At 46.0% G+C, this 21075-nt stretch overlaps 2 protein-coding genes across 8 annotated transcripts; one reads left to right on the forward strand and one right to left on the reverse strand.

The window, feature by feature from the left end:
- Nucleotides 1-282: 282 nt before the first annotated feature.
- Nucleotides 283-13959, forward strand: BSDC1 (BSD domain containing 1). Of its 7 annotated transcripts, none has more exons than XM_063312189.1 (11): nt 283-345; nt 1793-1853; nt 4416-4532; nt 4742-4909; nt 5003-5057; nt 6398-6513; nt 6964-7032; nt 7584-7668; nt 8520-9026; nt 9439-9542; nt 11220-13959. In XM_063312189.1, exons 1-11 carry the CDS (start codon nt 287-289, stop codon nt 11250-11252), a joined length of 1374 nt encoding a protein of 457 aa, XP_063168259.1. In that variant the 5' UTR covers nt 283-286; the 3' UTR covers nt 11253-13959. The 7 variants fall into 7 exon arrangements, with proteins under 7 accessions (XP_063168259.1, XP_063168260.1, XP_063168261.1 ...); XM_063312190.1 differs by lacking the exon at nt 283-345 and adding an exon at nt 350-389; XM_063312191.1 differs by lacking the exon at nt 283-345 and adding an exon at nt 350-389 and having other exon boundaries at nt 8523-9026.
- A 1365-nt stretch (nt 13960-15324) lies between these two features.
- TSSK3 (testis specific serine kinase 3) lies at nt 15325-20217 on the reverse strand. Its single transcript, XM_063311790.1, has 2 exons — nt 20046-20217; nt 15325-15986 (listed from the first exon to the last, which is right to left on the reverse strand). The coding sequence occupies exons 1-2, from the start codon at nt 20215-20217 to the stop codon at nt 15325-15327; spliced, it is 834 nt and encodes a 277-aa protein (XP_063167860.1).
- Nucleotides 20218-21075: the final 858 nt, after the last annotated feature.

The following is a 21075-nucleotide window of genomic DNA, read 5'->3' on the forward strand; positions in this document are numbered from 1 at the left end:
TCGGCAGGTGCCGTAGTCGCAACTCCTGGCGGAACCGGAAAAAAGCATAGAGAGAGCTCTTTCAAAAAAGGTGCCGTTCGCTGCGCGAGCTTCCGGTTCCTGCTAGAGAAGCGGGTGGAAACCTTTTGCGAAAAACAACGTGGGATGTAGCGTTTATAGAAAAGATGAGCTCCCTGTGCTTCGAATGCAAAGAGCTGCGTCCGCTCTATTCAGAGTCCTCTATGGTTCCTTTTCTTTACATAGGGCGGTAAAATAGCCAGCCGGAAGCGTCTCTGTGGTCACGGAAATGCCGGAAGCTGCCTCGATTGCGCCTCGGAGGGGCGGGGCGTCACGAGCGAGTCAAAGGTCAGTAAATATTGGTGACGTCAGGCGGCCAAGATGGCGGACGGGTGAGCTTCAGCGGGAGCGCCGGGGGCGGCGCCGCTGCGAAGGAGGGGAATCGTTGGGGGCCGGGGCGGAGAAAGGAGCGAGGGCTCTCTAGGAATGTGAAGAGCGCTCGGCCCGTCCCTCCGGGATCTTCGCGCTTTGGTTTCTGAAATGAGGCGCTGGCGCTGCTGGGAGAGCCAGAAGATGAGCTGCGGGGCTGCTCTGGGGAGAGGCGGTTGGCTGGGGTGAGAAGGCGGTGTGAGGCGGGCTGGGCGGCGAAGAGCCCGGGGAGCGGGCTGGGCGGCGCTGGGAGCCGGGTCTCGGCGCTGGAGGCGCGGCCTCTCGTGGGGAGAAGATCAGATCCCGGGGATCGCCCGCTCTGTGGCGGCGCGTGGAGGGTCCTGGGGCGGCCCTGGAAAGCCGCGGATGGCAGCCGGGCCGACCTCGCAGGCTTGCGGTCCGGATGAAGGGGGTGAATCGCTGCGGGCTTTGCGGTTCGGGTCTTCTCCGAGGCTCGCCAGGCAGTTCGGAGTGGCGGGGAGCTGGCCAACCGTTTGAAGCCGGTTCTCCCGGCCGACTGTTTTATGCCGAGATCTTGTATGAAATGGAAACCGTTCTGAAGTAATAACGTTCAGGCATCAGCTCCTTTCTGACACACGGTAAAATAAGTTAAAAATATTGCACTTGTTAGAGCAGTGTTTCTCAACCTCAGCCACTTTAAGATGAGTGGACTTCAGCTCCCAGAATCCCCTAGCCAACCTGGCTGGGGAATTCTGGGAGTTGAAGTCCACCCACCTTAAAGTGGCTGAGGTTGAGAAACAGCGTGCTAGAGGATGGCGAATCCAGTAAGCCCACATTCTCTTGTTGCCAACCAAAACAAACTACATGACGGACGTATGGGCTCACAAGCACCTAATTGTTGTCTGTGCTATTGGAAATACATTCTACTAGAAGAACTGTTTATTTTGTTTGTTGCCTCTTTTTTACATACTGTGAATTCTGGAGGCTTGAATGTGATGCCAAAAATAGAGTCATACCATATAATACGCAGGCATATTATATGGACATTTGTATTCTCAACATATCTTTTAATATTATTCGTTGGCGTCATCCTGTTTCATAGCTGTGCCCCTCAATTCTAACTGGGTTTATTTAGAAGCAAATCTCATTGAGATCACTCAGGTTTCCTACCCATTAAAGGAAAGATTATTGTTTTAATACCTGCTAATATCCCATTTAGGCTTCTTTTTTATCAAATTAAGTATCAAGCATTAAAATGCGGTTGCAATGTTAGTTCATACATTGCACTAGGCTATGTTTAGTTTGGGCTTGTTGAAGGTGCTGCAGTTGACAGGATTCATGTAATCCTCCAAATGTTAAAACCTAGTTACAAACTATTCAGCTTCATGTGTTTGTCCTGTAACAGGGATGATGGAGGCTGGTGGAGGAGCTGGCTACAGCAAAGCCTTCAAGCCGTCAAAGAGAAGGTAAGCAGCCTTTCGGGAACTATGCAGCAAATAAAGAGCAGTGGCCAAGAGGCCCTGCTCAGTCATCACAAATTGTGTGAAGCGACTTTTGCAGTGCTTCTTAATCTTCAAGTATAGGTGCTTATGCTTGCTTGAGCCATCTTATTTGTTGAAAACAGTCTTTTTGAATTTCTATATTACTGGTCAGTCACTGGTTTTGCAGGAAGGATGCTTGTTCTTTGCATTGGAATGGGCTGAGATTGGGGTCCAAACTCAGAACTGGCCTGCTGGGAACTACTTGTCCTGGCCTCTGCTCTTTTTCCCTCCCCCAAACTTCCAGATCAGTTTTAGAATTAGTTTGGCTCATGGGACAGGATATTGGACTTGAAATGATGAGGTGCCAGTTCAAATTCCTCTTTGTTGACAAACTTGCCAGGTGGCCTTGAGTAAATCACCTGCCTTTGCTTCCTCTGTTATTGGAATCTGGTTAATAATAGTACCTTACCCATGTTGTTATGAATCAGGTAAAGACTAAGCTACTTTGGCTTGTAAAGACTTCCTGCATTAAGTACAGTTTAAAAAGCATACAGAACTCCACCTTGCTGCTGTTCAAATGCTTAACTTTAAGACATTAAGACAGGAAGGGTAACTTGGCTGGAAATGGTGTTTCCATTCAGAGCATAAATCTTAGAATTGCAACATATGAGTACAAATTAGCTACTATTGTTAATTTTTTTCAAATCTGAATGGAAAGAAATGTGTTTTTATTTAACACATTGAAATTGTTGTTGTTTATTCGTTTAGTCGCTTCCGACTCTTCGTGACTTCATGGACCAGCCCACGCCAGAGCTTCCTGTCGGTCGTCAACACCCTCAGCTCCCCCAGGGACGAGTCCGTCACCTCTAGAATATCATCCATCCATCTTGCCCTTGGTCGGCCCCTCTTCCTTTTGCCTTCCACTCTCCCTAGCATCAGCATCTTCTCCAGGGTGTCCTGTCTTCTCATTATGTGGCCAAAGTATTTCAGTTTTGCCTTTAATATCATTCCCTCAAGTGAGCAGTCTGGCTTTATTTCCTGGAGGATGGACTGGTTGGATCTTCTTGCAGTCCAAGGCACTCTCAGAATTTTCCTCCAACACCACAGTTCAAAAGCATCAATCTTCCTTCGCTCAGCCTTCCTTATGGTCCAGCTCTCGCAGCCATATGTTACTACAGGGAACACCATTGCTTTAACTATGCGGGCCTTTGTTGTCAGTGTGATGTCTCTGCTCTTAACTATTTTATCGAGATTTGTCATTGCTCTTCTTCCAAGGATTAAGCGTCTTCTGATTTCCTGACTGCAGTCAGCATCTGCAGTAATCTTTGCACCTAGGAATACAAAGTCTTTCACTGCTTCTACATTTTCTCCCTCTATTTGCCAGTTATCAATCAAGCTGGTTGCCATAATCTTGGTTTTTTTGAGGTTTAGCTGCAAACCAGCTTTTGCACTTTCTTCTTTCACCTTCATCATAAGGCTCCTCAGTTCCTCTTCACTTTCAGCCATCAAAGTGGTATCATCTGCATATCTGAGATTGTTAATGTTTCTTCCAGAGATTTTAACTCCAGCCTTGGATTCCTCAAGCCCAGCTTGTCGCATGATGTGTTCTGCATACAAGTTGAATAGGTAGGGTGAGAGTATACAGCCCTGCCGTACTCCTTTCCCAATCTTAAACCAGTCTGTTGTTCCGTGGTCTGTTCTTACTGTTGCTACTTGGTCGTTATACAGATTCTTCAGGAGGCATACAAGATGACTTGGTATCCCCATACCACTAAGAACTTGCCACAATTTGTTATGGTCCACACAGTCAAAGGCTTTAGAATAGTCAATAAAACAGAAATAGATGTTTTTCTGAAACTCCCTGGCTTTTTCCATTATCCAGCGGATATTGGCAATTTGGTCTCTAGTTCCTCTGCCTTTTCTAAACCCAGCTTGTACATCTGGCAATTCTCGCTCCATGAACTGCTGAAGTCTACCTTGCAGGATCTTGAGCATTACCTTACTGGCATGTGAAATGAGTGCCACTGTTCGATAGTTTGAACATTCTTTAGTGTTTCCCTTTTTTGGTATGGGGATATAAGTTGATTTTTTCCAGTCTGATGGCCATTCTTGTGTTTTCCAAATTTGTTGGCATATAGCATGCATTACCTTGACAGCATCATCTTGCAAGATTTTGAACAGTTCAGCTGGGATGCCGTCGTCTCCTGTTGCCTTGTTATTAGCAATGCTTCTTAAGGCCCACTCAACCTCACTCTTCAGGATGTCTGGCTCTAGCTCACCGACCACACTGTCAAAGCTATCCCCCACATTGAAATAGAAACTGCATATAATAAAAAGACAACTGAGTCTCAGATGTCTAGCTTTGGTTTTTGAAAATATTGTATTGCATTCTCTTACTGGTCATGCATTGGAGTGACCAGAAATCTCTGGCTCCACCATTGCCAACTCTCTGCACCTCCCCATTTAATTAATAGCAACTGTTTGAAATGCTGCAGTAGCTCTGACTTACCCCACGAGAGTCACTGTTCGCATTCTTTCTCTGCGCAGTCTACAGAGGCCTTGGAGTTCATGAAGCGTGACCTGACAGAATTCACCCAGGTGGTCCAACATGATACAGCCTGCACCATTGCTGCTACTGCCAGTGTGGTCAAAGAGAAGCTGGCTGTAAGTAAAGGGTCTCCTAACTGAGGTGAAGGGATACATAGCAGGGGAAAATGCTGGCAGAGTTTCATTCGTTTTGGCACATTTTTACCAAGTAAACTCTGTATTGCTTTGACATATAACCTTACACTTGGTTAAACTTTGTAGGATGCTGCCATCTCTGCTTCCTGTGGCTTAATTTTTTTTCATTGTCCCTTTTTGTGTATGTGAAGACGGAAAGCTCTTCAGGGGCAACAGAAAAAGTGAGAAAAGGACTCTCCAACTTCCTGGGTGTTATTTCAGACACATTTGCACCCTCCCCAGATAAGACCATTGACTGTGATGTCATAACCCTGATGGCAACTCCATCTGGGACCACAGAGTTGTATGACAGTGCCAAGGTACATCTGCAGCCCTTCTGACCCTAAAATAGAGCTTTTCTCCCTATTCAGAATGTCTCTTGTTCTTATAAGTTTATCTCTGTTCTCTTCCAGGCTCGTCTCTATAGCCTTCAGTCTGACCCCGCCACTTACTGCAATGAACCTGATGGTAGGTTGAGCAGTAATTGTAGGCAGGAAAGCTTGGTCAGGGGAAGTATGTAGGCTTAAGTCCTTCTAGAAAACAGAAGAGCTGTCTGCAAGATAACGGGTGCAGTTCATACCACGCTTTTAGGCTTCATAAATGCAACCCTTTCAAGAGTACAGGTTGCTACTACAAAAAGCAAGTGTCTGTCTCTTGGGCCTATTGTGAAAAGATTGAGTGCAGCTTGGACAACAGACTGGAGGTCAGCAGCAGGTGATATTAGAAGGGGAGGTGGAGGTTCAGAATCTTCATTCAGCCACGACTGATCAAAGCATGTCTGGGCAGCTGTGGGAAAAGTTATTCATGGTAAAAATCTGAGACATTTGTCACCTGACCCCAGCCTAGTGCTTTCCATATCCCCGTTCCAGTCCCCCCGTAGGGGAGAGATGGACGGTGAATAAATTTATAAAATAAATAAAGATAAATATATGTTGAGAGTCCAACTCTCTGAATGGCTCCCTGGCTAGGAGACCGGAGAGTCACAGTCCAGTGTATAGGAAAGAGACCGGGCTGGCGGACGGCCCTAGAATTGGAGCTCTGCTTGCTTGGCTGGGGGGTGGGGGCGGTTGGCAGGACCCTTTGGACTGCCCCTTCCAGCCCTCCCAGTCTTGAGGGAGGAGAATGCGAGTGTCCCCTGCTGTCCCCACCCTCTCCTTTCATGGGTGGTGGTACGTGCACGTTGCTCTTCAACGTTAAAGGTGATGGCGTATTGTCTGCTGTGGTTCGGGAAAGCGAAGGTATGCTGGCAAACATCCCAACAAGGAAGGCTAATGAATTGGGACTTTTTATTCTAGGAAATAAAAAAATGGAGTATAACAATACTTATTTTTGTTTGTTTTGCATATGATAGTCATAACTATTGGAATTCACTATTGTCATCTTCTCTCTCATGCTGTAATTTGGTCCCTGGGCAGTAGACCGTGGTCTCTCGTGCCGCCTCTTTCTAGCTTTACAGCCTTGATGTGATCCATCAGACTCTCCCTGTCTTCTTGTCATTTAAGCCTTTTGCTTCACAAACCAGGAAGGAGGATCAGGTTTGTTCCCTTTGAGAACTCCACATCCAGCACTTTTCTCTGAACGTAGGACTGTGGCCATAAGTCTGGCCTTGTAAATGCAGCAAACGATTGTGGATTTATGGCCACAGTCCTACATTTAGATAAAAGTGCTGGACGTGGCGTTCTCAAAGGGAACAAACCTGATCCTCCTTCCTGGTTTGTGAAGCTAGTTCTGTGGGCTGAGGAAGCTTGCAGACTTGTGGTTATCCCATGTGCGTGGTGGTTTGGTGGATGTGATATTTTCTCCTGCAGGACCCCCTGAGCTATTTGAGGCTTGGCTTCTGCACTTCAGCTTGGAGGAGAAGAAAGGAGAGATATCAGAGTTGTTGGGGAACAGCCCTTCCATCCGCTCCCTCTACTCCAAGATGGTAAGCTTGGTGGTTCCTTGAGTTCCTCCATCTTTTCTTCGAGCCAACGGATAGAGGTTTGCTGCCTGAAAATACTATCTGGGGGATTATATGTTTCTTTAACTTGCTTAGCAAGTTGGTCTCAGTGTGTAATGCAGAGGGCTTTGGTCTCTGCGGAATGTGCTGGCCAGCTGGAAACCCCTGTTTCTTCTTCTTGTTTCTTGCCAAGAAGCAGCAGAATTGAGGGAGCAAACTTCTTTTCATCTACTGGGTTTTGCTCTTAGAATTGCTGGACCAGCTTATTTATATGCAAGCACCTATTTGCACTTTGTCCATTCGGGGGTCAGTCAGAGGAATGGTTAATGCACACTTCAGTAAGGGTTGGGTTACAAAAGTTGATCTCTTGCATATTGGGAGAAACAAACGTGATAACGGTTTAGGAAAGTTTATGCTTCCTTCCGATGGCCCTAGGTGCCCGTGGCTGTCTCCCACTTGGAATTCTGGCAGCGCTACTTCTATAAAGTCCACCAGTTGGAGCAGGTGAGTTTGCAGAAACATTCCTTGAGCGAGGGTTATGCATTAGCAGGCTTGTTCCAGTCACCACAGCCTTTGTGTCCTACGTTGAGGACTGGACTTGTTGGTCCAAAAAGAATACTTTTAATCCAATTTATAATTTACTGAAGTCTGGCCATATAATAGCAGGGAAGGACAGCAAGTTTATTCCTCTCTTGCACGCTTTCTGTCACATTTCAACACGCTACGTTTGAGTAAGTGTCTCAGCCCTTTCTGCCTTGCTTTTAAATTCTGATTCTTCACCCTTAGCGACCACCCTTGAAATCTGCCCCTAGCATTGTTCTGTTTTGCCTCTGCTTACATCCCTGGTTGTAGCCCCACCGGTGCTGCTTTTGTATCCTGTTGGGTTTCTTGGCTGAACCTGGCAGAAGGCCCCCCTCCCCTTGGAAAGGCAGGCCTTTGCCCAGGGAGAACTGGTTTTGCCAGGAAGCTGTGGCTGCTCTCTCTCAGTGCCCCTGTTTGGCAGAAGAACCAGCAGAAGCATTGCTGATCATGGTGTGTGTCCTGTGTCATCCCAGGAGGAGGTCCGGAGGGAGGCTCTGAAGCAGCGGGCAGAGCAAAGCGTTCACTCCGAGGAGCCAGGATGGGAGGAGGAGGAGGAAGGTAAGGGCACCGTAAGGTCTGGCCATTCGCTGAAAGGGCCCCGGACCTTTCAGGACTTCTGTGGTGCGGTTACTCAGTTCCTTCCCTGCAAGGATGTCAGTGAGACGTTCAGTGGTATCCCACAGTGACTTCTCTACAGATTAAAGCAATGGAATGATGAAGACATTTGGGGGGGGGGCATGGACATTTACAGAATGGGAGCTTTGCAGTTTGTGCTGGTTTTAGCCTGTAGAAATGAGGTAGGGAAAGCATTCACTGACGGCTTCTGGAATTCTTTCCAATGCCTAAGCTGGTGGGGGGGAAACAACTGGAGTAATCAGGAGCTAGATGTATAGGAAGAATGTTTCCTATTTAGTTTTACTATGTCCAGGGAGGAGAATACTACAGGTAGTCCTCTCTTAACAACCATCTGTTTAGCGATGCTTCAGACTTACAACAGTGCTGGAGAAAACAACTTATGACTGGTCCTCACACTTAACGACTATTGCAGGGTTCCCCCATGGTCATGTGATCGCAATTTGAGTGCTTGGCAACCAGTTCGCATTTACGACCATTGCAGCGTCCCACAGTCACATGATTTCCATTTTCAACCTTCCCAGCCGGCTTCCGGCAAGCAAAATCAATGGGGAACCGCATCATTTGCTTAACAACCACCGTGAAAAAAGGTCATAAACCTTGGCAGGTCAGATTCGCTTAATGACTGCTTCGCTTAGCAATAAAAATTCTGGTTGTTAAGCGAGGACTACCTCTATTGTTGGAGCATCATCTTGGGATGAGGCTTTTTGATTCACCTTCGTTTGTGTTCCTGACACTATTCACCAAGGTCATCAGTGTTTCTTCTCTCGTGACAGAAGAATTTCTTGGAGCCGCCTCCTCACAAGCTCTCATCCATGCACCATCTTCCCAACCTGCCAAGCCAGCTTCCCCCATCTCTGCAGAAGAAGCTATTCCAACGCTGGAGGCCTCTGTAGAAAGCTGGGCCATGCTTAGCCCCACCCCAGCAGAGGCAACCCCATCCGAAAGCAGCGAGAGCATCTCCTTGGTGACTCAGATTGCAAGCCCCACTGCTGTGCCTGCCTCCCCCTCACAAACTGGAGCCCGGCTTGCTGGAGCCGGGGACCTTTCTCAGAAGCTGCAGGAAGCCACCAGCGATGAGCAGGTCTCTTTGCCTAAACCAGGGAGGCCTGCACAGCCTCCTCCAGAGACAAAGCCATCCTCAGAGCAGCCTAAGGAGCGCATGGAGGGCAAGTCAGCGAGCAGGATGGACACTCTACGGGAGGATGCGCCCATGGACTTGCGACTTTTTGAGCTCAATTCGGACAGTGGGAAGTCCACCCCATCCAATAATGGGAAGAAAGGTGAGTGGCCGGAAACCTTCAGTCCAGCTTTTTCCAAGGGTGTGTTTGCTTAGGAGAAATTATGATTGGGATTGTTTCGGCACAATATTTATTTATTTATTTATATTTCAAATTTTTGTCACCGCCCATCTCCCCCAAAGGGGGATTCTGGGTGGTTTACAACCAAATAACTTTTTCTTAATTTTTTTAAAAAGCTTTAAAATCCTTTTAAATCTTTGGCAGTTCTGGGAAAAATACCCAGGCTGCATTTAGGAAGACTGCCTGCCAATAGGCGGCTTTCATGAAGCTGGCATCTGCTAATTGTTGGTGTGTTACTGCGGAGCTTCGGCGGCTGCATGCTAAATGGTCATTGTTAGATTTCAAGAGCCTGCCTTGAAGTGGACTGCGCATGGTGTTTTCCTTACTCTTTCAGGCTCAAGCACAGATATTAGTGAGGACTGGGAAAAGGACTTTGACCTGGACATGACAGAAGAAGAAGTTCAGTTGGCCCTTGCCAAAGTAGACATCTCTGCAGAGGTAAGCTCTGCTGGCCAGTGAATGGTCAGACGCAGCTGAGGAGGTATCAGAGAGAGGTGTATGTTTATATTGAACCTTCTGTTTATTGAACCTTAGTTTAGTGGATATCAGATGCAGTGAGCAAAATCCGTTTGGCATTTTACGTGTGCATTATGTCATTTTATGCCTGCGTAAAATCCCATCCACCGTTTAATGGACCTTTGGCTAGAACAGGCAGCTTCTTCCCCACTTTAGCCTGTTAATTCCAGGGTTTAATTATGTGGGAATTGCAAATAGCAGCATTGGGTCAGGATTCCCATTTTACTGACGAGGAACTGAAACTGGGAGTGTGCCTGATTACTGTCCTCTCAGAACGGCAAAGAGAAAGGTAGGTTGACAGTACAGACTGTCCATTCTTCCTCTGGAATCAGCCCATTGACTAGCTGACCTGTCCTTTATACAGAAGCTGTGTGTTGGATTGCAGCCTTAAGGAGCATTTTCGGAAGAGATTTTGGGGGGATTCCCACATGCTTCTGTTAATAGGGTACTGGAACATTAAGTTACATTCGATATGTCATTCTGGTAAATCAGTGCTTCTTATCCTTGGCAACTTTAAGATGTGTGGACTTCAGCTCCCAGAATCCCCCTGCTAGCTGGGAGCTGAAGTCCACACATCTTAAAGTTGCTAAGTTTGACAAACACTGGTAAATAATCCACGCTTGCCCTTTTTGTAAAGGGAAGCAGCCATGGGCCGACAGGAGTTCTTGGAACTTGCTTCTGGCAACCAGGAACCAGGGTTAGCCAAGATTAGAGTTACTTATTTCAGTATTCTAAACAGTCCACCTATCTCTCTCCCTCTCTCCCTCTCTCCCTCTCTCTCTCTCTCAATTACATGCTGATTCAACTATATTTACAAATTCAGGCTGAGGGGGTGGATGGCTTTTTCTCTGTAAGGGCAGCATTGCAGAAACTCCATTGGACTAGGAGAGACAGGTTCACGCTGGGTGGGAAATGAAGGTCGTCTCTCAAGACATCTACCCAGAAAAGCGCCTGGAGGTGTGGGGCTCTGGGTTAGCAGTTTTGCTTCTTGACTTGCTGGTAGCTGGATTTGCAAGGAATAAATAGCATGATTGAATTAAAAAACAAAACACAAACTCCATTTCAGCATAGGCTAGGATGTCTTAAGGTCCTATTTGGTTTGCTTTTCCATATAAATACATTTATTTCCAACAATGAGCAGTTAAGTCTTCTACATTTTTAAAACAAGCATCAATATTGACTTTTTGCTGAAAATGCAGCTTTTTAAAATTGAGATAACTGGTTTTAAACTGATGACCAGTCATCTGAAACTCTTTCTCTGTTGCCTTTCTCTGTTGAGCTTCCTTTTGTATTGAAATATATGCTTCTAGTAAATGCTCTGATTGCGGGAATAACATCTTGGGCAGACACCACAGTGAAGCAAAAGCATAGGCGAGATAAAATTGCAGTCTTTTGTTTAAAAATATATTGGCTTGAATTTTAAGTTGGCAAACCAATTTAACAACTAAAATGCTTTAAGTGATAGTCCTGAGTCCAAGCTGGTACATCATGGAACTCCTGCCAGTGTTTACATTCTGTCTCTTTGTAACATCATGCCTAAAATGACCCCCTTGTTGAATGCTCTCTGTCTGTCTGTCTCTTTCTCCCTCCCATCTGCAGATGGAAGATGAAGAATGGGAGGACTGGGAATAACCAGGGCCATCGCTGTCCATGTGCATCTTGGGCTCATCCTTGCCCCTTCCCCCCTCTGCACCATCCAATGTGAATTAAATCACAGAGCACCTGGTTCCTTTCTCTTCTGTAAAAGTGTTTTGGGCTGGCTACATCTCATCTCTGCTCAAATCCTACTTGGGAACTTGGACTACAACCCTTGCTCAGATGCTGATGGTGACTAGGTTGTACAGAGGGGTTGAAGAGCAATGGTGGAAAGGGTGTGTGTGCTAGAGGCGTCTTTCCAGACTGTCCCCTGAACAAATCATTCTCCAAGAGCAGGGCAGTGTGGATTTGATTTCATTCTCTCTCTCCTTTTGGCATTTTAGAATGGATTAGTATGGGGCGGGGTGAATTATCCCTATCTGAGTGACCTTCAGAAATAATTAGGATTATTCTACCTATCTTCAGTCTGGCAGCTTGCTAGCTATGCCTTGTTCTGTGTCTTGAAACCCAAACAACTAAGGATTTTCAGGAGCGAACCTCTGTGAACCCCAGTCTTAAGAAGACAACTTTATGTGGCATTTGTGGCTCCTACAGGCCCCCCTCAGACTCACAGTGCATGGTTTGGAACTCACTTTTGCATAAATGAACCCATCTCTCTTCTACCACTCCCAAATGTTTTCCTGGGAATTGAAGCACTTTTTTAAAAATGAAATTACTGTTCTGAGACCTTCCTTGCCATATAACCCCATGGAGTATCCTGCACAAGTTCCAGTTACAGAAGGGAAAAGAGGCACAGAGGATGTTCATCCTGGTTGTGCTAATAATCATGGCTAAGATCTCTTTTAAAGGGCCCTGATGGGGGGGTAGCCTATCCATTGAGCGAGTGCTCTGCAGCATTGCTTGGACTCAGGTGTCCCCTGCCTTATTAGGAAGACTCGCCTTGGACCTTCCCAGAAGGATTCATACTTGCCAAAGCGCCATACACTTCAGTCTTCCCCTTGTATTGATGCTATTAAGAGCACCTGTAGATCCTCTTCTATCAATATAAATCCTTGGGAAGAAACCTTGGTTGTGTGAAGGTTTTTGGCTGTTCTCCACCCTTGCCAAGATCTGTCTTGGCAAGGTTGCTTCCTTAACCATGTTCTCCCTAGATGATAATCTGTACAGGCATCTTCCCTTTCTAAGGAAAATGGGGGAGCAGTGTGGTCCCCCCCTTCTTTTGATCTGCTTCAGATTCAGCTGTTGCTGCATTGCAGTTGAGTCAGACTATAATTATTTGAGTCTCTGACCTCAGAATTGATCATGCTTTTTTCTAAAATGGGTCCAAAAGGCAGATTTATCTTCTTGGGGTACGATACATCAATAGCTATTCCTGTACACATCCAACTGAATTTGAATGGAACCAGGGCCAGCTTATAGAAGTGGGCCTGAAGCCAAACATAATAGTTCTCCCTGATGGTACAAGGTCCCTGCCTTAACTGATTTGGGATGGATTCGTACTGGAGCCATCCAGCCTCCCTTTGTCCAAGTGCATCTGCGTGACAGGAGCAGCTAGCAACTCTGATAGCTGCTCTGACCACGCACAGACCACCCCTTTCCATCCCACAGGACAGTTTTCAATGGAGCTGGGGTTCTCAAAGGGCCAGAGAGGAACGAAGGGGTCGCCCCTGCTTTTCTCTTTCTTGCTATAAACAGCAGCTGAGAAAGGAGACCCTTGGAGCAGGTAACTCCGCGCAGGGTTGAGAAGGGAAACGTATCTGTTGATGCTCTTTGCTCTCAAGGTCACCAAGGAGTTTCTGATAAGATAAAGCCTTGCTTCCGGGGCTCCTCTATGCAACCAGCTCATGAAAATCGGTATCTGTCTGAAGGAAAATTGACTTAAGAGTCAGCCCTAAAGCTAGATGAAATTAAGAGGAGGAGAGATTTCCAAGTTGGTCATCCATAGGAAATGTGAGCAAGGATTTGATTCGACTAGGATAAATCGTCGTACCATGCCTGCAGATGGCCATCTGAAATTGAAGGATCACAGGTAGATGTGTGGCTATCCATGAATACCGCTTAGTGTGAGGAGCAGCTAGCAGCTCTGTGTTCTAAAATGGCAGTTGGGAGCGGGATGTACTGCAAACCAAATGAGCGTTTGCGCTTCTGGAATAATTTAGTGCTTAAAAAACGAAGATACTTGCTGCATTGTACAAGTATCAGCTCCACCACATTCCTGAGAAAGCTGCTCTTTGGATCTCTCCAACCAAACTCTCTAGATCAGGAGGATATTGGTCTTGAAAGGTGCCGTGGTGGCTCCTCTCTCCTGCCCCCTGAAAGGTGGGGCTGAACAGCCCACCGTGAGGGTGTGAACGCATAAATAGGCCCATCTGGGCAAGGCCTCGTTACTAGAATGTCTAGAGGAGCTTATAGGAAACTGTCTGAGAAGGGTGGTCTTTAGAGCAGCATCCCCCACCCCCCAGCTTTAAATGTTTGTGGTGATGGGACAGAATAGGGTAGCCTAGAGCCTAGAATTGGAGCTGGGAGACATCCTAAGGCTCTGGTTTCATCATAATTATTTTCTTTTCCTTTTCTTGGTTGTGCAATATTATCTCATTTTTAAATTATACTGCATCTCCCTGGACTGTTTTCTAGCTGGGGTGAATAAGTGACTCTAACAGCTGTTAGTTTTGTAATTATGACTTTCTCTTGGCCTTTTACAGACTTGCCATTAACAGCAATTAAAGGAGTTCTACAGAAATGACCTCATACTGGTTTTGTGATTTTTTTTTTATCCTCTGTAAGATTCAGAGCAAATCTCTCTGGTGGCCTGGACCTTATTCTCTGCCAGACACAATGCTGTTTAGAGGGCAGGGAGCACTGCCAAGATGGGACTTGGCAGTTTCCTGGAGGATTTGGTTGGCATATATGCCTCCTGGTCATCCAGCTGGAAGGCCAAGGCAGGTGGCGGTGACACTCTGAAGTGGATGCTCGCACCCTCCAACCTGTCTTGCCAAGTTCATAAAGTGAAAGATGTGTCAGACTACAGCTCTTTTCCCAAGCCAGCCAGACCACTGACTGCTGACAAGGTGATGAAGTTGTAGGACAAAATCTGTCAGGGACACTACAATATGGTAGAAAAAATTCTATTAATTGTGCAGGAGCACTGTTCCCTTGCTGGTATCATGCAATGTGTTTGCGAACTAGGGGCGTTCAAAATAATTAGAATCAAACCCCTTTGAATTTGAAATGCTCCATTTTGAGTGTGAGTTACTTTGAGTGTGAAACAGGTTGTTTTGTTAATTTGGGAGCTGTTTCAACCTCCAAACAGAGTCTTTCCTTCTTGAAGCAACCATTTTGAGCTTGATCCATTCCCCAAATGTTCAGAGTGGGGTTTCCAATTTGAGTCATTTCAAATTCAAATGTTTTGCACACCACTGTGGCAAAGCCTGGAGGGGCCATCACTTGTTGGAGCCTATGCTATGTACAGCTGAGCTCCAGGTTCAGTTCCTGGCATCTCCAGGTTCATTGTTTCTGTCCTGGAGGACTGGGAAGATCTCTGCCTCAGAACATACCACATTCTCCTCATTCTAAGATATGGTGAGACTTCTGCTAGGAATTCTGGGATTTGTAATTTCAACACATCTGGAAGGCATCAGGTTGGGAGAGAACACTCTAGCAGCTCTTTGGATTACAATACTAGTTGGACCAATAAATTGGTAGCACAATCCTCCATTTTCAGCTGTGATATTTTGGAGACCTCCAGTGGAAATGCAGTGCTGTTGAAGAACAGCTGGCGGAGGAGACATGCTGTCCTTTGATCCCCATGGGATATTTCTCAGATTCAGCATTGGAAACATGATTGTGTGTGTCTAAGAAATTTCAGCAAGAAAGCACCTCACTCTGTTTTTTCTGGGTCTTTGAGTTATTTCTAACTGTCTCCACCTTTGCACGCATCCTTGGACAAGTGAGGGTAGTTCCTGATGAGAGGGGAATATACAAAATGCTTCCCTTCTCAGGGTGGATTAAGGATAGACTAGAAACTGAGCATAACGTTAAAATATATGTGAGCATTTTGGAAACAGCCTGTCCCCTTTTATTTGGGGAGAATTTTGACATGGTCCTGTCCTCAGGAACTTGCTAACCATGGGTGCCAACTCACTTCTTCGATGGAAGGCCTCAGGATCATGTCTGGTTCCAGGAGGCTTTTGAGAAGGTCCTGGCATTCCTCAGAAATCCCCAAGTGGCCCGGAATGGAGACCCCTTTCTGCTGATGGCAAAGCATCTTGGGGATGTCTGTGTCGTCAAAGGGCAGGTTTGCACAGAGCATGACGTAAAGAACCACGCCCATGCTCCAAATGTCTCCTTTTCTGCTGTCGTGGGGCACGCCCTGCAGCACCTCAGGGGCTGCGTAGGCAGTGCTGCCGCAGAACGTCTGGCTCAGCTCCTTGCGGTTCTTGGGGAGCGACTTGGCAAATCCAAAGTCCGTCAGTTTCAGATTGAATCCCTGCAGGAGGGCATTTTCACACTTCAGGTCACGATGTGCTACCCCACAACTGTGGCAATAGCGGATTGCTTCTACCAGCTGACGGAAGAGCGCTTTGGCCCGGCTCTCAGGCAAGGGCCCTCCTTGCAGGACACAGTCAAAGACATCTCCATCCTCTGCCAGCTCCATCACCAGGTAGATCTTCCCATCTGTGGACTCCAGCATCTCGTACACCCGGATGATGTTCTTGTGGTCCAAGCGCTTGACAATCTGGAGCTCCCGAGGCAGGAATCTCTCAATAAACTCTGGGGAGGTAAAAGCCAGAATCAGCCAAAGCATAAGTGTTAAGACAATGGCTAGTCGGAGATGAACACATTCCCATGTTACTTTCCTGGCTTGCACCTGAGAGGAAGAATGAAATTCTTCTGATGGTGATGATACTGGAAGCATTTGTCTCATATTATGTTGATTCATCCAGCATCCTGGACCTGAATCATGTTTCTCTAGCACTTAAGCTCTGGCAGAAAGCAGCATCTTGGCTTCTTCCACAGTTTTAATTTTAAATGACTAAAGGTATAACATAGCAGTACAGTGCTGTTCAGCTGAGACAGACAGCCTTTGGAGAGTGGGGCCAACTGTGGCATTTAAGGGACAAGGACTGCAGCACAGAGGTTTGCAATAGTGCAGGCCCCTAAAATAAAACTAATTATTTCACTGAGTTTAGGTTGGGCCAGAAATAAATCTACCACTTCTAATAATTACATTTTCATCTATCATGAACGCTTTCAAACTTTGAGATACCCAGCTGCCTACTGGGACTTGCACCGATAAAATGAGGAGCAAGTTTTGACAGTGATCTTGCTCTGCCTTTGCAAGACAGAGTTAAAAATCCCCCCCACACCGAGTTGCTAATGACTCCCAAAATGGGTGGAAGAAAATAGTTCTGTTCCTTTGGCTGACACGTTGAGCCCCAAATGAACCAAATGTTTTTTAGCATAGATTACTGGTGGAAACTACTCCTGAGATGAGCTTATGGATCAGTATGTTGGATGAACTCAGAACATGATGTTGATTGTTGATTAGGTAAACCATGATTGTGCTAACCATGGTAAATATAAGTGACATCTGCGGTGTTTGTCAAGTTGAGGGTTATACGGTAGTTGATCTTTGAATGTTGTGTCAAACACCATACTCCAAGCGGAGGATGGGGCCAGGGCAAAAATACGTTGGATTAAACCTAGTTTGAATGTACAGTAGTTTAAATAATGAAACAGGATTCCATCATATGTACTTCATTATTTTCCTATTGTATCCCATTAAAAATGATGATATGCTTGAAAGTTTGGGATGGTGGGGGGAACCGGTCAGGCATCCCTGTCATGTAATAGAAAATAGGTAAGCATTAGCTAGAGAGAGTAAAAGTTTGGCAGTGGTCATGGCCAAAGGCCAGTGGTCATGGCCAAAGGACATCAGTGGTCAGGGCAGTGAGCCGCCTCGGGGACAGGAATTTATAAGGCTGTGGTCTTCATTCATGGCCCCCTGCCTCTTCCGGTGGGGACATGGCAGACTGAACAGTTGTGCCTGTGGGCTCAGTGGATGGAACTGACAGCGTGGCAGTTTTTTTGGGCTCAGGCAGGTTTTCCTGAAGCCCAGGAGTGTTCTCTGGATAAAGGAAAACACCTGGAATTACCCCATCTGCCCTCTGGACAGCTGCTTGTGGACAGAAGATTGCAAACAGCATTTGTGTTTGACTGGTAAGAGCTAGCTGGGAGGCTCAAAAAACCCAAGATTATGGCAACCAGCTTGATTGATAACTGGCAAATAGAGGGAGAAAATGTAGAAGCAGTGAAAGACTTTGTATTTCTAGGTGCGAAGATTACTGAAGATGCTGACTGCAGTCAGGAAATCAGAAGACGCTTAATCCTTGGGAGAAGAGCAATGACAAATCTCGATAAAATAGTTAAGAGCAGAGACATCACACTGACAACAAAGGCCCGCATAGTTAAAGCAATGGTGTTCCCCGTAGTAACATATGGCTGCGAGAGCTGGACCATAAGGAAGGCTGAGAGAAGGAAGATCGATGCTTTTGAACTGTGGTGTTGGAGGAAAATTCTGAGAGTGCCTTGGACTGCCAGAAGATCAAACCAGTCCGTCCTCCAGGAAATAAAGCCAGACTGCTCACTTGAGGGAATGATATTAAAGGCAAAACTGAAATACTTTGGCCACATAATGAGAAGACAGGACACCCTGGAGGAGATGCTGATGCTGGAGAGAGTGGAGGGCAAAAGGAAGAGGGGCCGACCAAGGGCAAGGTGGATGGATGATATTCTAGAGGTGATGGACTCGTCCCTGGGGGAGCTGGGGGTGTTGACCGACAGGAAGCTCTGGCGTGGGCTGGTCCATGAAGTCACAAAGAGTCGGAAGTGACTAAACAAATAAACAACAACAATATAAGGGAAGGGAGTAACTGTTCTAGTGATTTTTATAATGTGGAATGATTTATAGAAATAATGTGGTTTTGGTTTAATGTAGAGTAAGGGATTGATTATGGAAATTTTTTCTATATCCTTGCTATTAAAAGTCGGAAGTCACACTTCTCTGTGACTTGGAAAATTTTCCTCTTGTATGTTCACACCTTTTTAGTTTTTTTATCTTTTTTATCTTTTTTGTTTTTTTGTGGCTTTTATCTTTGCTTGAAATCTAGTAAAATTCTTATAAAAAAAATTCATGGCCCCCTGCCTGATTTGAGGCAGAGAGAGGCCTTTGAAGATGAGGTCTCAACTGGGTTCAGTAAGAAGAGGCCAGGGGCGCAGGACCTGTGGCCCTCTGATGTCGCCAGCAGCTTTGACAAGGATGGTTGATAGTGAGGGGTGTTGGGAGTTTGGACCTGGAAGATCAGAAGTTAAGGCTCATTTAAGCTGAAGCTATCCCACCTGGGATTTCCCTGGGCCTGTACGTGGTTTGCTGGCCATGTACAGTTTGGTGTCGTGGTTAAGACATCAGGCTAGAAACCGGGAGATGGTGAGTCCTAGTCTCACCTTAGGCACAAAGCCAGCAGGGCGACCTTGGGCCAGTCCCTCTCTCCCAGCTCCAGGAAGGAGCAAGGGCAAACTGCTTCTGAACAGCCTTCTCAAGAAAACTGCAGGGACTTGTCCATGCGGTCTCCGAGAACCGGACACGACTGAACAGGTAAAAAGAAAAAATCCACGGTATTTCCCTGGGCCTGTGTGTGGTTTGCTAGCTTAAACATCTGCTTTTGCTTTGGAAAGAACAGTTTTGTTGCAAGCCTTTTAAAAAGCTTTGCATGTATCACACATGCAGCAGTGTATTCTGGGAGTTACCTGAACTTAAACAATCATGGCCAAGGACGTTTTGGGGAAGATAAATCGCCTGGTTGGTGCCCATCCATTCCATTGTTTGTCGTCATTGCTTTTGCATGAGACCCAGTTTGCTAAAGGTTCCCACAGAGCCAAGGTGAGGTTTGAAGAAATTGCTAATTTTCTGCCTGTGATGATTGTAGGGCAGGGCCAGGGGCCCAACTAGAATTAGGAAAGCCAGTTGCGAAGGTTCAAAATACAACAGAAATAAGAGACGTGACTATCAACCAGTGTAGATCTCCAGCCCTCTTAAAAATTCCTTGCCTCCCATCAGCTTCCCCTTCCTTTGTTCCCTAGGCCAGTGGACATACTTTTAATCAAAATGGTGGGCTGCTGTCCCTTGGCATTTTTTATTTTCTCAAGGATTCTATAGGCCTAAGTGACATTCTTGGAAACAAACACAATGGCAGAAACTGTTTTTTCACAGCATGCCAGCTGTCTCTCTCTTTAATTAATCTTTCTTAAAATCAGGCTGGACCAAGAACGTGCTAAGTCTGTGGGCAGACTGGAGCCTCTTAAGTGTCTACCCTTGTCTAAGACTTCTGAATTGGTACTTATAGTTCATTGCCTTAAGCCAGATAAATATCTCCTGGCAAGATGGATGCAAAAGGGACAAAAGTCTGCAAAGCTGCAAATGATACAACAGATGGTAGAACAGAAATGCAGAGAGTAATGTTTGTAGGGACCACATTGGAGCGTCCATGTGGGGACAGGGAGCAGCCAGTGACATCACATACATCATGATGTCATCATGGAAATAACACGAATTATCTAATTTGTATTGATGGCATAGTAGATTTTATTCTGTGCTTATGGCAATGTGGATTTCCTTTAGAGGAGGGACAAATTTTATTGGAAAGAATATTGCAGTGGGGAAAACCTGGCCCTTGGAAATGTAAATCCAGTTAGGCATCCATTTCTAAAAAGACATACTATCCTGTTCAATCTGCTTTGTGTTGCTTTAACTTTTTGTGTTCTGCTTCTTACCTTCTGGTCCTCCCAGTTTGTCTATAATTTTCACAGCCACTTTTCGTTGGTGTTTTTTTGAAAAGGCTTCTTTGACCTTTGAATACGTTCCTTCTCCAATGGTTTTGCCCATCTGGTAACCATGGGAGAGAAGAAACTCCTCCATCGTGTCTTTAACTTGCTCGTCTGTCATTCTCAGGACATCATGTCATCACAAAGTATATACATCGCTGTCTTCTCCACCCAGACCAGGGTCTGCATTGGCTGCAGCCCAGGATGCTAGATCATTTTTTCCTGCCCAGACAAGGTCCTTCGATGAGGGGTGAAATTGAGATTGGACATCTTGAAACTTTGAGCCTCCATTGTGATGCAACCTTGTGTTACCTGAGGACCACGAGGGAGGCAGTGATTTTGCACCAATGAGAGGCAGGCACATATACAGACAGAGGGACAAGTGTTGCTTCAGGCCTGAACTATCTACAGTGCCCTTCAGGGGGATGATGGGTTAACCTACCAAGAGGCCTAACGCTGTGAGGCCTTGGGTAAGAAATTATTATAGCTCATATTGTAGTGTAGGTAGGGCTAATCATTATTAGGTTGAACATGGATGGTTAAGTTTGCCTGTTTTCCTCACCATGGAAGTCTGCTGGCTTGAAGCTATTTGGCAGGGCTTGGGTCTAGCTACATCAGGCAAGCCTTAAGAGTAAGTATTACAAGTCCCTCAAACTCTGTCTTATTTATGGAGACAATTTCTTAAGGGGTTGTACTTGTTGGAAGTACTGAGAAGAGTCTGTGGGCTTTAGAACTGATCATCAGTCCAAACTCAACAACTGAATTGGTTAGGGCAAGGAGATTCAATACAATTCAGATGAGAGTCGTTTCTCAGCCCTGGTTGGGAATTGAAGCTACTATACCTGGAGGGCACAAATTTAGAGAAATCTGGTCCATGTGGTTGAATCTTGATACAAAGAAATCCTGGTTTGGATCTCTGAATTGTGACAATGGCTTGGATAAGCCTCCGTCTTTCAACATCAGCTACTACATAGTGATG

The sequence above is a fragment of the Candoia aspera genome, chromosome 10 (assembly GCF_035149785.1).
Source record: "Candoia aspera isolate rCanAsp1 chromosome 10, rCanAsp1.hap2, whole genome shotgun sequence".
Classification (NCBI taxonomy): Eukaryota; Metazoa; Chordata; class Lepidosauria; order Squamata; family Boidae; genus Candoia; species Candoia aspera.